We start from the raw sequence: 14,375 nt of genomic DNA on the forward strand, positions 1-14,375 counted from the left end.
GCATCATTTAAAGCTTGTGTTTCCTTATTTATTTTCATTTTGGATGATCTGTCCATTGGTGAAAGTGGGGTGTTAAGTCCCCTACTATGATTGTGTTACTGTTGATTTCCTCTTTTATGGTTGTTAGCGTTTGCCTTATGTATTGAGGTGCTCCTATGTTGGGTGCATAAATATTTACAATTGTTATATCTTCTTCTTGAATTGATCCCTTGATCATTATGTAGTGTCCTTCTTTGTCTTTTGTAATAGTCTTTATTTTAAAGTCTATTTTGCCTGCTATAAGAATTGCTACTCCAGCTCTCTTTTGATTTCCGTTTGCACGGAGTATCATTTTCATCCCCTCTTTAGTCTGTATGTGTCCCTAGGTCTGAAGTGGGTCTCTTGTAGACAGCATATATACAGGTCTTGTTTTTGTATCCATTCAGCCAGTCTATGTCTTTTGGTTGGAGCATTTAAACCATTTACATTTTAGGTAATTATCAATATGTATGCTCCTATTACCATTTTCTTAATTGTTTTGGGTTTGTTATTTTAGGTGTTTTCCTTCTCTTGTGTTTCCTGCCTAGAGAAGTTCCTTTAGTATTTGTTGTAAAGCTGGTTTGGTGGCGTGAATTCTCTTAGCTTTTGCTTGTCTGTGAAGGTTTTAATTTCTCCATTGAATCTGAATGAGATCCTTGATCGGTAGAGTAATCTTGGTTGTAGGTTTTTCCCTTTCATCACTTTAAATATGTCCTGCCAATCCCTTCTGGCTTGCAGTGTTTCTGCTGAAAGATCAGCTGTTAACCTTATGGGGATTCCCTTGTATGTTATTTGTTGTTTTTCACTTGCTGCTTTTAATATTTTTTCTTTGTATTTAATTTTTAATAGTTTGATTAATATGTGTGTTGGCATGTTTCTCTTTGGATTTATCCTGTATGAGACTCTCTGTGCTTCCTGGATTTGATTGACTATTTCCTTTCCCATATTAGGGAAGTTTTCAACTATAATGTCTTTAAATATTTTCTTAGTCCCTCTCTTCTTTTCTTCTTCTGGGATCCCTATAATTTGAATGTTGGTGCGTTTAATGCTGTCCCAGAGGTCTCTGAGACTGTCCTCAATTCTTTTCATTCTTTTTTCTTTATTCTGCTCTGTGGTAGTTATTTCCACTATTTTATCTTCCAGGTCACTTATCTGTTCCTCTGCTCCAGCTATTCTGCTATTTATTCCTTCTAGAGGATGTTTAATTTCATTTTCCAAAGTTCATTTCTTAAAAAACCTGAAATCTCATCTTTTCCTGTAAAACTCATACAGCCACTTACAGAGAACTGACTGCTTTCCACTTCATCTGTTCCCCATTTGGAAAAAAAAATCACCTGTAATAATGTTTGCACATTCACATTATAGTAATATGTTGGTAATAAGTGTTCAGTGTCTGAATGGAGTTTGTGATTGCCCCCACTTTTCGTTATATAGACTTTGTTGTGTTCTACATCAGAGAGGGTTAAGAAGGCATACTGCAGAGTTTGACTTGGAATGCTAGAATACCCATCTGTGCACAGCTTGGCACAGATCAATGGTTTTTAAAGATAACCAGGACAATAGAAATAATCATCATGGTAGGAAAAGGCAAATCTAATGACACACTGAATACAAGATAAACAGCCAATCTGGAGAAAAAGCAGTAGAGACCTCAGAAATCTTTATCCTTTGTCATTCTTGATTGTTCTGGGATTTTCTTTAATGAAACTGTCCAAAGTTTGATTTCTTTCAACATGAAAAATAATGTCAGTAGTAATTCATTTTCTAGTATATCAGTGTCAGTCTAAAACTATAAGTTAACCTCTTTAAATGCTCTTTAAATTAATGGTTACTGATCATTAATTAATCTTTTTTATGATACAAAATAAATAAAAGCATGGCTTTTGACCTTGAGATGTTTACAAGTATATCTGAGTGATATACATATGAAGTGACTCAATCAAGATTCCAACTGAAAAATGCCTCAGTCCCTTAGAAAGACTTCAGTGGTGAGGGGCTATGCTCCCAGTATCAATATGTCCTATAGTGAACATATTTAGTTCATAAACCAGCCTACTGTTCACTACTTGTAACAGTCAGTTTGATTTCTTTCACTTTTAGATGTAAAAGGGAACTTAGAGACCATCTAGATCATACCCTTCATTTTATGGACTGAGGAAACAGAGGTCTCCAGAGGTTAAGCTACTTGTCCAGGGTCACCCAGATTGATGTTGGTGGCAGAGCCAGCACCAAGACACCGACCCATCTCCTGACCCTGATAAAGTGCCTCTTCCACCAGCCTGTCTGACTTTTGTCTTGAGCAGGGGGTCTCCCCAGGAAATGGCATACAGTTTAGGACTCAATCAAAGAAGCCTGTATGAGTCTCAATCAAATCTTACCCTTTGCCATCTTTGTCTGTCTGGGTATTCACAACAATGAGATTTTCAAGGCTTTTGGGTCTATAAAACACAAAGAAATTCAAATAAAAGACTGCATATTGAAATAAAATTGTCTGGTATCTTGAAAGGTCAGATACAGTAAAAATTTTTCATGAATTGCTCATTTACTCTTACTGAATAGAGCAGCAGAAATCCTTCTGGGCAATCATGTCTGAACTAAATTTACAATACTGAGTGCACTGCCCCATCTGCTAGGACATTTTTATGCCAGAGGACATAACTCCCTTCCAGCTAATAATGTCTGAAAGAATAAAACAAGCAATCTGGGAGATAATATTTTCAGGTTAGAGACAGACACACTTACATTTTCTCTGTTGGCTCTGCCTTAAGATTTGCTCTAAAGAGACCATCAATACCCTTATTTCTTTAAATGTATTGAACAAAGAGTCTCATCAGTGCTAATAATGGATACTTAACTCATAAAAACATAGATAAGTTTATACCTAAGACAGGAAAAATAGCTGGTTAGGAAAGATGAGCTACAATTCTTGAAATCACTTTATTCCAAACAGGTATCTTCCTAGACTCAAAATTTAAGTTGCAGTGGATCTTAAAGAAAAGAAAAGATACAGACTGGGGATCTACAAGCTGTAATAGGTTCATGGATGTGTTGTTTGGGTTCATGGAGTGTTTTTGTTTTTTATGTGGACCAATATTTACAAAGCTGGCCATTACATGTAGACACCTGGAGTTTCAGGATCTCCTGAAAATGTCCTGCAATTTTAGGCTCAAATTCTCATGTGGCAACATCAGCTGGAGCTGAGAAACAGCTGGGCTCTCCCGGTCAGGGCGCTCCCTCTACAATACAGAGCCAGCTCCCTTCACTCATCTATCCCTGCCTGGTCCCAGTAGGCCATGAAGTCTGATTCTTAATCTAATGCCTCCTCTCTTTATAGATAAGAAAACGGACATTTGCTTTGTTTCTTCATCACTTTGGTCCCTGCCCGTTTTGTATGTTAGTGTGCCAAGTAACAGAGAGAGAACTAAAATTGCACAGACCTCTAACACAAACCTCAATTAATATGATCTTTAAGTTATGCAATTACAAATGACTCACAATAAGGAGATAATGTTAACTAAGAAGATGAGTGGTTTTTGTAGTGGTTCAACTACAAGCATTCAGTGACCAAACCAAATTGTTTACATACTAATATATTAGCATTCAGGAAGAGAAATGTGGTTATTTTTATAACTGCCTTACTAAACACTGGTGTGTGAAAATCAAAGACACTTCAATATTAGTGTCTTTAAATTGTAATAACCATTTATAACAATGATGAAACGATTTCTGCAAGCTTTTTATTCAAGATTTGTAGGACGCTTTTGACTAGCCCAGTATATGGGTCCTCATGCTCAAATACTGAAAAATAACAAAGCAAATTCAGTAATAAAGCGAAAAAATAGATGTTTTAAAATCTTACCTATTCAAGCTTTTGTTCATTTTGTTGAGATTATCTAAGTCTTCACTTTGGGGAGAGAAAAGAATATCTTACATTAGTAAAATCCTGGGGCAGATTCAGCTTAAAACAACTATTTCTGAGTTCTCTGAAGTTCAATGTATGTCCCACATTTATCATCCACGAAAATCCTCTCTATCTCTCAAAGCTCTCCTCAAACACCCCTTTCGCCAAGAAATCTTTCCCAGTCCTTTAACTGAGTAGAGTCCCCTACATTTTTGGAAGCCTTGCAGCGTTTTGGATTTTTGTATCTCCTTTACGGTACCTACATTGCTATACTTTGTAATATAGTAATCATACACTTGTCTCATGTTAATGTCCTTGCTTCTACCGATACTAGTGTACATAGACACACACACACACACACACACACACACCACTAAAAATTTTGAAATGTATTTTATACTGGATCCTCTTCAGTGTTTAATACGGGGTTTTTCACACAGTAGATGCTTAATACAGGTTTTACTTGAATCAACAAATACAGGTATGTTGACTAATTATAGATTCTATCTTTGCATAATGTACTTGCACAAAGCAGCTATTGGAAAACACTCATTTATCAGTAAGTCTGGCTTCTCTCTTGAACTCTACTCTCCCTTATTCCAGTTCAGCTACACTTGCTCTCCTGTTTCCATACTTGAAAACTGTAAAGACTCTACTGACTGCTTCTTCAGAAGCTACTTGTTTAAGCTAACCCCCTGGATTCTGGAATATTCCTTAGAACCACAGGAGCTCAGCCTTCTCCCCAAGGAAGGCAGCCGCAGTGGTTTTTCATTCCTGTTTGCTCCTCACAATATATCCTCTCCTCAACCCTTCTATCCACCCACTTCACCCCCATTTCTCTTGCCTTCCCCGCCCAGTTTTCCAGTTCACAAGTCTTGGTTTTCCCTTCTTCCTGCTCTAGCCTCACATATTTTTCACACTTCCTGAATGTTCCTCTTTCTTCTCAAGTCATCATTGATGTTGACCAGGAGGCCATGAGGCCAAGTAACTTGGTAGTTAGACATTCAGGTTCCCAAGTTAGGGATACCTGGATTCTAGTCAGGTAGTTATTAGTTGGTGACTCTGGGTGAGTTACCTAACCTCTTGCTCCCTCAATTATTTTCATCTGTAAAATAAGAATACTAATTGTACCTACCTCAAAAAAGAACCAATAAATTAATGAATAGAAAGTGATTAGGATTATACCTGGCATGTCATAAACTCTCAATTTAATTTTGGCAATTATAGTAAACAGTTTCCAGTCGATATTAATTTTTTCATTTAAAAATGCTCATTATATTTATTTTTTAAACTGAATTTAGAGGCACCAAGACTTTGGCTCAGCCTTAGAGAGCTATGGTCGTTGAGTCAGTAATGTGCTTAGAAGATGCCTGGCATAGCAGATAACCAGAATAACTACTGAAACAGCTCTCTCAGGAATCTGAAAAACTCATTCAATCAACAGCCATCACAGAGATGAATCGTTTCACGTAATATTGCATATTCAATGGAAGAACTGAAGGCTGAGAATAAATATAGAAATGTGAAAGTTGCTGACCCTGACCAAAAATGGATTAACGTTCTATCCTTGTGTGAGACAAACACTACCCAGTGCCCTGACACAATGCTGCATTGTCATTTCTTATTTGAAATTCTACCTTCCAACACTGAGGCTACAAATCTGTTCCATGTCCCCAAGGGAAAGAGCAAACTCTGTAAATTTTAGCCCTAGACCTTTCTGACTGGTGAGTCACAATGATGAGATCAGGATTTGGGCTTCCACGAGAAAATTAACATAAATCATGAGAAGACACTCTATGGGAAATTAAGTGAAATGGGGGCTGCACTCTGAACAAAGGAGTTGAGTTTTCAAAATGGCCTTAAATTGATGAAAGCTTTGGATATTAAATTTCACCACTGCATTTACAATAAATTAAATGCTCTTAGTCAGATAGGAGTAAGAGTTCATTTTTCAAAGGAGTATTACAAAGCAACTAAGATAAATACAGCTATGTCTCATCCCTCTAGACAGTCCACAGTAACGATTCTCAGCTATCGATGCAAAAGACATTTCCCCTGGCCCACGTCAAAGCAACAGCTTCTCCCCATGAAGAATGTATCTGGCTGTGGAATTCGTGCATCCTGGTGAGGGAGAGGGGACAGGAAAGTTAAACTAACTGCAGCTCTCACTGTTTTTGTTGGACTTGTGCCAAACCATAAGTGCCCTTCAGCATCACTCACCTATCTCTCCCTTAAACACCCACCAAAAATCTATCCAGTCCAAAAAACTGTCCAATCCCTATTAAAAATAAAATATTACCTCAAACAAAAATAATTAAATAAAATTAGAGATCTAGGCACTTAGACAACAAAGAAATGAAAACATTCAGGATAATTTCGACTATCTCTGTCTGGATCTAGAGCTACTACTTTGTCCATGAGTTTGCAGCAAAGAGCTAAGTGTCACTTCTGTTTCTTCTCTTCAGCTCTTTGACTGAGACTGCAATCCTTAATAACATTCTTAGCACTGCTAAATTCCATTAAACAAGGAAAAATTTTGTAGGCACAGGATTTAAACTATGGAATGTTTATACTCAGGGTTTTCTCACTGCTCATCATTGTTTTACCATTATCTACTATATAAACATTTCTACTTTGCACAAAACATTGTGTCAGACTTTGCAGATGACAGATGGTAGGACAAAAAATCTGCTCTAAGAGATTAAAGAGATAATAAAGATGAGACATTTACATAAATACCACGAAACTATACCAAATATGATTAGTTGTTATATAATATGAATAATGGAGCTGTAATAGCTTAGAGAGGCAGAAGTCACATCTCACTGGATCACTCAGGGAAGACTTCACAGAGGAGGTGGTATGTGATCTGGATCTTGAAAAATGGGTAGGACTTGGATGGATGGATATGGTGGCCTTGAGGTTGGAAAAGGCCACCATGTGGATGGAATGGTATAAAGAAAGGCAGAGGCTCTGGAAACTACAGAAAGAAAGTGATTAAATTTGGTACTGCATGTAGGATGTAATGTAAGGGTGAAGTCAGAAATTGCTAAAGAATGTTAGGTTGGAGGCAGGTTATCAAGGCATTGAATGAGGTTATACATAATTGAATACATAATTGAACAGGCAATGGGGAGCCAGGTGGAGTGATTTTTCCAGCAGAATCGTAGAAAGAAAACTCTGGCAGTGATGGGTAGTAATGGTCTACTGGGGGGAGAGATGAGGAGTGTAAGTCAATCTGGATACCTATTCTGATAACCTGTGATGGAACCAATGATGGTCTGAACTGGGGTGAGGTCGTGGGGGTGTGCAGGGCATTTTAGACATTTAATCCATATGTGCCTAATACTACACAAAGGGGTCAAGACATGAAAGAATCAAAAATGATTCCGGGGGGGGGGGGACCTTTAAGATGGCGGAGGAGTAAGATGTGGAGATCACCTTCCTCCCCACATATACAACAAAAATGCATCTACTTGTGGAACAACTCCTACAGAACACCTACTGAACGCTGGCAGAAGACCTCGGACCTCCCAAAAGACAAGAAACTCCCCACGTACCTAGGTAGGGCAAAAGAAAAAACAGAGACAAAAGGATAGGGACGGGACCTGCACCAGTGAGAGGAAGCTGTGAAGGAGAAAGGTTTCCACACACTAGGAAGCCCCTTCACTGGTGGACACGGAGGGTGGGCGAGGGGGCAGGGGGCGGGAAGCTTCGGAACCACGGAGGAGAGCGCAGCCACATTGGTGCTGAGGGTAAACCGGAGAGATTCCCGCACAGAGGATCAGTGCCGACCAGCACTCACCAGCCTGAGAGGCTTGTCTGCTCCCCCGACGGAGCGGACGGGGGCTGGGAGCTGAGGCTCGGGCTTCGGAGGTCAGATCCCAGGGAGAGGACTGGGGTTGGCAGCGTGAACACAGCCTGAAGGGGGCTAGTGCACCACGGCTAGCCGGGAGGGAGTCTGGGAAAAAATCTGGACCTACTGAAGACGCAAGAGACTTTTCTTGCCTCTTTGTTTCCTGGTGCGCGAGGAGAGGGGATTAAGAGCGCCGCTTAAAGGAGATCCAGAGACGGGTGCGAGCCGCCGTGATCAGCGTGGACCCCAGAGACAGGCATGAGACGCCAAGGCTGCTGCTGCCGCTACCAAGAAGCCTGTGTGAAAGCACAGGTCACTCTCCACACCTCCCCTCCCGGGACCCCGTGCAGCCCACCACTGCCAGAGTCCCGGGATCCAGGGACAACTCCCCCGGAAGAACGCATGGCGCGCCTCACACTGGTGCAACGTCACGCCGGCCTCTGCCGCTGCAGGCCCGCCCCGCACTCCGTACCCCTCCCTCCCCCCGGCCTGAGTGAGCCAGAGCCCCCGAATCAGCTGCTCCTTTAACCCTGTCCTGTCTGAGCGAAGAACAGATGCCCTCAGGCGACCTACACGCAGAGGCGGGGCCAAATCCAAAGCTGAACCCCAGGAGCTGTGCAAAAAAAGAAGAGAAAGGGAAATCTCTCCCAGCAGCCTTAGGAGCAGTGGATTAAATCTCCACAGTCAACCTGATGTACCTGCATCTGTGGAATACCTGAATAGACAACGAATCATCCCAAATTGAGAAGGTGGACATTGGGAGCAACTGTAGACTTGGGGTTTGCTTTCTTCATCTAATTTTTTTCTGTTTTTATGCTTACTATAATTGGTGGATTTGTTTATTTATTTGGTTGCTCTCTTCCTTTATTTTATATATATAATATATATTTTTTTCCTTTTTCTCTTTTTGTGAGTGTGTATATGTATGCTTCTTTGTGTGATTTTCTCTGTATAGGTTTTCTTTTACCATTTGTCCTAGGGTTCTATCTGTCCTTTTTTTTTTTTTAATATAGTTTTTAGTGCTCGTTATCATTGATGGAATTGTTTATTGGTTTGGTTGCTCATTTCTTTTCTTTTTTTATTACTTTTAATTTTTTTACTTTAATAATTAATTTTTTTAAAATTTTAATTATTTTCTTTCTTTTTTTTTCCTCCGTTTTCTTCTGAGCTGTGTGGCTGACAGGGTCTTGATGCTCCGGCCGGGTGTCAGGCCTGAGCCTCTGAGGTGGGAGAGCCGAGTTCAGGACATTGGTCCACCAGAGACCTCCTGGCCCCACGTAATATCAATCAGGGAGAGCTCTCCCAGAGACCTCCATCTCAATGCTAAGACCCAGCTCCACTCAACAACCAGTGCTGGATGCCCCATGCCAAACAACTAGCAAGACAGGAAAATAACCCCACCCGTTAGCAGAGAGCCTGCCTAAAATCATACTAAGTTCACAGACACCCCAAAACACACCACCGGACACGTTCCTGCCCACCAGAAAGACAAGATCCAGCCTCATCCACCAGAACACAGGCACAAGTCCCCTGCACCAGGAATCCTACACAACCCACTGAACCAACCTTACCCACTGAGGGCAGACACCAAAAACAACAGGAACTATGAACCTGCAGCCTGTATAAAGAAGACCCCAAACATAGTAAGTTAAGCAAAATGAGAAGACAGAGAAATACACAACAGATGAAGGAGCAAGGTAAAAACCCAACAGACCAAACAAATGAAGAGGAAATAGGCAGTCTACCTGAAAAAGAATTCAGAGTAATGATAGTAAACATGATCCAAAATCTTGGAAATAGAGGGAGAAAATGCAAGAAACATTTAACAAGGACCTAGAAGAACTAAAGAGCAAACAAACAATGAGGAACAACACAATAGATGAAATTAAAAATTCTCTGGAAAGAATCAATAGCAGAATAACCGGGGCAGAGGAACGGATAAGTGACCTGGAAGATAAAATAGTGGAAATAACTACAGCAGAGCAGAATAAAGAAAAAAGAATGAAAAGAATTGAGGACAGTCTCAGAGACCTCTGGGACAACATTAAACACACCGGCATTTGAATTATAGGGGTCCCAGAAGAAGAAGAGAAAAAGAAAGGGACTGAGAAAATATTTGAAGAGATTATAGTTGAAAACTTCCATAATATGGGAAAGGAAGTAGTCAATAAGTCCAGGAAGAGCAGAGAGTCCCATACAGGAAAAATCCAAGGAGAAACACACCAAGGCACATGTTAATCAAATTATCAAAAATTAAATACAAAGAACAAATACTAAAAGCAGCAAGGGAAAAACAACAAATATTATACAAGGGAATCCCCATAAGGTAAACAGCTGATCTTTCAGCAGAAAATCTGCAAGCCAGAAGGGTGTGGCAGGACATATTTAAAGTGATGAAAGGGAAAAACCTAAAATCAAGATTACTCTACCCACCAAGGATCTCATTCAGATTCGACTGAGAAATTAAAACCTTTATAGACAAGCAAAAGCTAAGAGAATTCTGCACCACCAAACCAGCTTTACAACAAATACTAAAGGAACTTCTCTAGGCAGGAAACACAAGAGAAGGAAAACACCTAAAATAACAAACCCAAAACAATTAAGAAAATGGTAATAGGAACATACATATCGATAATTGCCTTAAAGGTAAATGGAATAAATGCTCCAACCAAAAGACATAGACTGGCTGAATGGATGCAAAAACAAGACCTGTATATATGCTGTTTACAAGAGACCCACTTCAGATGTAGGGACACATACAGACTGAAAGTGAGGGGATAGAAAAAGATATTCCATGCAAATGGAAATCAAAAGAAAGCTGGAGTAGCAATTCTCTTATCAGACAAAAAAAACTTTGAAATATAGACTATACTATTACAAGAGACAAAGAAGGGATCAATCCAAGAAGAAAATATAACAATTGTAAATATTTATGCACCCAACATAGGAGCACCTCAATACATAAGGCAAAGACTAACAGCCATAAAAGGGGAAATTGCCAGTAATGCAATAATATTAGGGGACTTTAACACCCCACTTTCACCAATGGACAGATCATCCAAAATGAAAATAAATAAGGAAACACAAGCTTTAAATGATACATTAAACAAGATGGACTTAACTGATATTTATAGCACATTGCATCCAAAAACAACAGAATACTCTTTATTCTCAAGTGCTCATGGAACATTCTCCAGGATAGATCATATCTTGGGTCACAATCAAGCCTTGGTAAATTTAACAAAACTGAAATCGTATCAAGTATCCTTTCTGACCAAAACGCTATGAGATTAGAAATCAGTTACAGGGGGGAAAAAGAGTAAAAAACACAAACACATGAAGGCTAAACAATACGTTACTAAATAACCAAGAGATCACTGAAGGAATCAAAGAGGAAATCAGAAAGTACCTAGAGACAAATGACAATGAAAACATGACAACCCAAAACGTATGGGATGCAGCAAAAGCAGTTCTATGAGGGAAGTTTATAGCAATACAATCCTACCTCAAAAAACAAGAAACATTTCAAATAAATAACCTAAACTTACACCTAAAGCAATTAGAGAAAGAAGAACAAAATAAATCCAAAGTTAGCAGAAGGAAAGAAATCATAAAGATCAGATCAGAAATAAATGAAAAAGAAATGAAGAAAATGTAGCAAAGATCAATAAAACTAAAAAGCTGGTTCTTTGAGAAGATAAACAAAATTGATAAACCATCAGCCATATGCATCAAGAAAAAAAGGGAGAAGACTCAATCAACAGAATTAGAAATGAAAAAGAAAAAGTAACAACTGACACTGCAGAAATACAAAAGATCATGAGAGATTACTACAAGCAACTATATGCCAATAAAATGCACAACCTGGAAGAAATGGACACATTCTTAGAAAAGCACAACTTTCCGAGACTGAACCAGGAAGAAATAGAAAATATAAACAGACCAATCACAAGCACTGAAATTGAGACTGTAATTAAAAATCTTCCAACAACAAAAAAAAGCCTAGGACCAGATGGTTTCACAGGCGAATTCTATCAAACACTTCGAGAAGAGCTAACACCTATCTTTCTCAAACTCTTCCAAAATATAGCAGAGGGAGGAACACTCCCAAACTCATTCTATGAGGACACTGTCACCCTGATACCAAGACCAGACAAAGATGTTACAAACAAAAAGAAAACTACAGGCCAATATCACTGATGAGCATAGATGCAAAGATCCTCAACAAAAGACTAGCAAATAGAATCCAACAGCACATTAAAAGGATCATACACCATGATCAGGTGGGGTTTATTTAAGGAATGCAAGAATTCTTCAACATATGCAAATCAATCAATGTGATAATCCATATTAACAAATTGAAGGAGAAAAAACATATGATCATCTCAATAGATGCAGAAAAAGCTTTTGACAAAATTCAACACCCATTTATGATAAAAATCCTCCAGAAGGTAGGCATAGAGGGAACTTACCTCAACATAATAAAGGCCATATATGACAAACCCACACCCAACATCATTCTCAATGGTGAAAAACTGAAAGCATTTTCCGTAAGATCAGGAACAAGACAGGTTGTCCACTCTCACCACTATTATTCAACATAGTTTTGGAAGTTTTAGCCACAGGAATCAGAGAAGAAAAAGAAATAGAAGGAATCCAAACAGGAAAAGAGGAAGTAAAACTGTCACTGTTTGTTGATGACATGGTACTATACATAGAGAATCCTAAAGATGCTACGAGAAAACTACTAGAGCTAATCAATCAATGTGGTCAAGTAGCAGGATACAAAATTAATGCACAGAAATCTCTTTCATTCCTATACACTAATGATGAAAAATCTGAAAGAGAAATTAAGGAAACACTCTCATTCACCATTGCAACAAAAAGAATAAAATACCTAGGAATAAACCTACCTAAGGAGACCAAAGACCTGTATGTAGAAAACTATAAGTCTCTGATGAAAGAAATTAAAGATGATGCAAACAGATGGAGAGATATACCATGTTCTTGGATTGGAAGAATCAACATTGTGAAAATGACTCTACTACCCAAAGCAATCTACAGATTCAATGCAATCCCTATCAAACTACCAATGGCATTTTTTACAGAACTAGAACTAAAAAGTTCACAATGTGTATGGAAACATAAAAGACCCCAAATAGCCAAAGCAATCTTGAGAAAGAAAAACAGAGCTGGAGGAATCAGGCTCCCTGACTTCAGACTATACTACAAAGCTACAGTAATGAAGACAGTATAGTATTGGCACAAAAACAGAAATATAGATCAGTGGAACAGGATAGAAGGCCCAGAGATAAACCCACGCACATATGGTCACCTTATCTTTGATAAAGGAGGCAAGAATACACAATGGAGAAAAGGCAGCCTCTTTAATAAGTGGTGCTGGGAAAACTGGACAGCTACATGAAAAGAATGAAATTAGAACACTCCCTAACACCGTACACAAAAATAAACTCAAAATGGATTAAAGACCTAAATGTAAGGCCAGACAATATAGAACTCTTAGAGGAAAACAGGAGGAACACTCTATGACATAAAACACAGCAAGATCCTTTTTGATCCACCTCCTTGAGAAATGGAAATTAAAACAAAAATAAACAAATGGGACTTAATTAAACTTAAAAGTTTTTGCACAGCAAAGGAAACCATAAACAAGATGAAAATACAACCCTCAGAATGGGAGAAAATATTTGCAAATGAAGCAACTGACAGAGGATTAATCTCCAAAATATACAAGCAGCTCATGCAGCTCAATATCAGAAAACAAACAACAGAATCCAAAAATGGGCAGAAGACCTGAATGAACATTTCTCCAAAGAAGATATACAGATCGCCAACAAACACATGAAAGGATGCTCAACATCACTAATCATTAGAGAAATGCAAATCAATACTACAATGAGGTGTCACCTCATTGTGATATCTCAGAATGGCCATCATCACAAAATTTACAAACAATAAATGCTGGAGAGGGTGTGGAGAAAAGGGAACCCTCTTGCACTATTGGTGGGAATGTAAATTGATACAGCCACTATGGAGAACAGTATGGAAGTTCTTTAAAAACCTAAATATAGAACTATCATATGACCCAGCAATCCCTCTACTGGGCATACACCTTGAGAAAACCATAATTCAAAAAGAGTCATGTATCACAATGTTCATTGCAGCTCTATTTACAATAGTCAGGACATGGAAACAACCTTAGTGTACATGAACTGATGAATGGATAAAGAAGATGTGGCACATATATACAATGGAATATTACTCAGCCTTAAAAAGAAACAAATGTGTAGTGAGGTGAATGGACCTAGAGACTGTCATACAGAGTGAAGTAAGTCAGAAAGAGAAAAACAAATACTGTATGCTAACACATATGTATGGAATCTAAAAAAAAAAAAAAAAGGTACTGAAGTACCTAGGGGCAGAACAGTAATAGAGACATAGACATAGAGAACGGACTTGAGGACACGGGGCGGGGGAAGGGTAAGCTGGGACAAAGTGAGAGAGTGGCATGGACATACATACACTACCAAATGTAAAATAGATAGCTAGTTGGAAGTAGCCGCATAGCACAGGGAGATC

The 14,375-nt window shown here is 38.8% G+C and overlaps 1 protein-coding gene across 3 annotated transcripts in view; it reads right to left on the reverse strand.

The window, feature by feature from the left end:
• The window catches only part of SCEL (sciellin), a 119,814-nt gene that overhangs the window by 54,276 nt on the left and 51,163 nt on the right, over nt 1-14,375 (reverse strand). For all 3 annotated transcript variants that reach the window (XR_003434686.1, XM_027116041.1, XM_027116040.1), the window contains exons 11-12: nt 3,878-3,922; nt 2,397-2,456 (exon numbers count right to left, since the gene is read on the reverse strand). Coding sequence is in view for 2 of the 3 variants with exons in the window: in XM_027116041.1 (XP_026971842.1) it covers nt 2,397-2,456; nt 3,878-3,922 (105 nt within the window). In the remaining variant the exon portion in view is untranslated. The remainder of the gene's footprint in view (nt 1-2,396; nt 2,457-3,877; nt 3,923-14,375) is intronic.

The sequence above is a fragment of the Aethalodelphis obliquidens genome, unplaced genomic scaffold, assembly GCF_003676395.1.
Source record: "Aethalodelphis obliquidens isolate GAN/ISIS:26980383/991018 unplaced genomic scaffold, ASM367639v1 scaffold15, whole genome shotgun sequence".
NCBI lineage: Eukaryota > Metazoa > Chordata > Mammalia > Artiodactyla > Delphinidae > Aethalodelphis > Aethalodelphis obliquidens.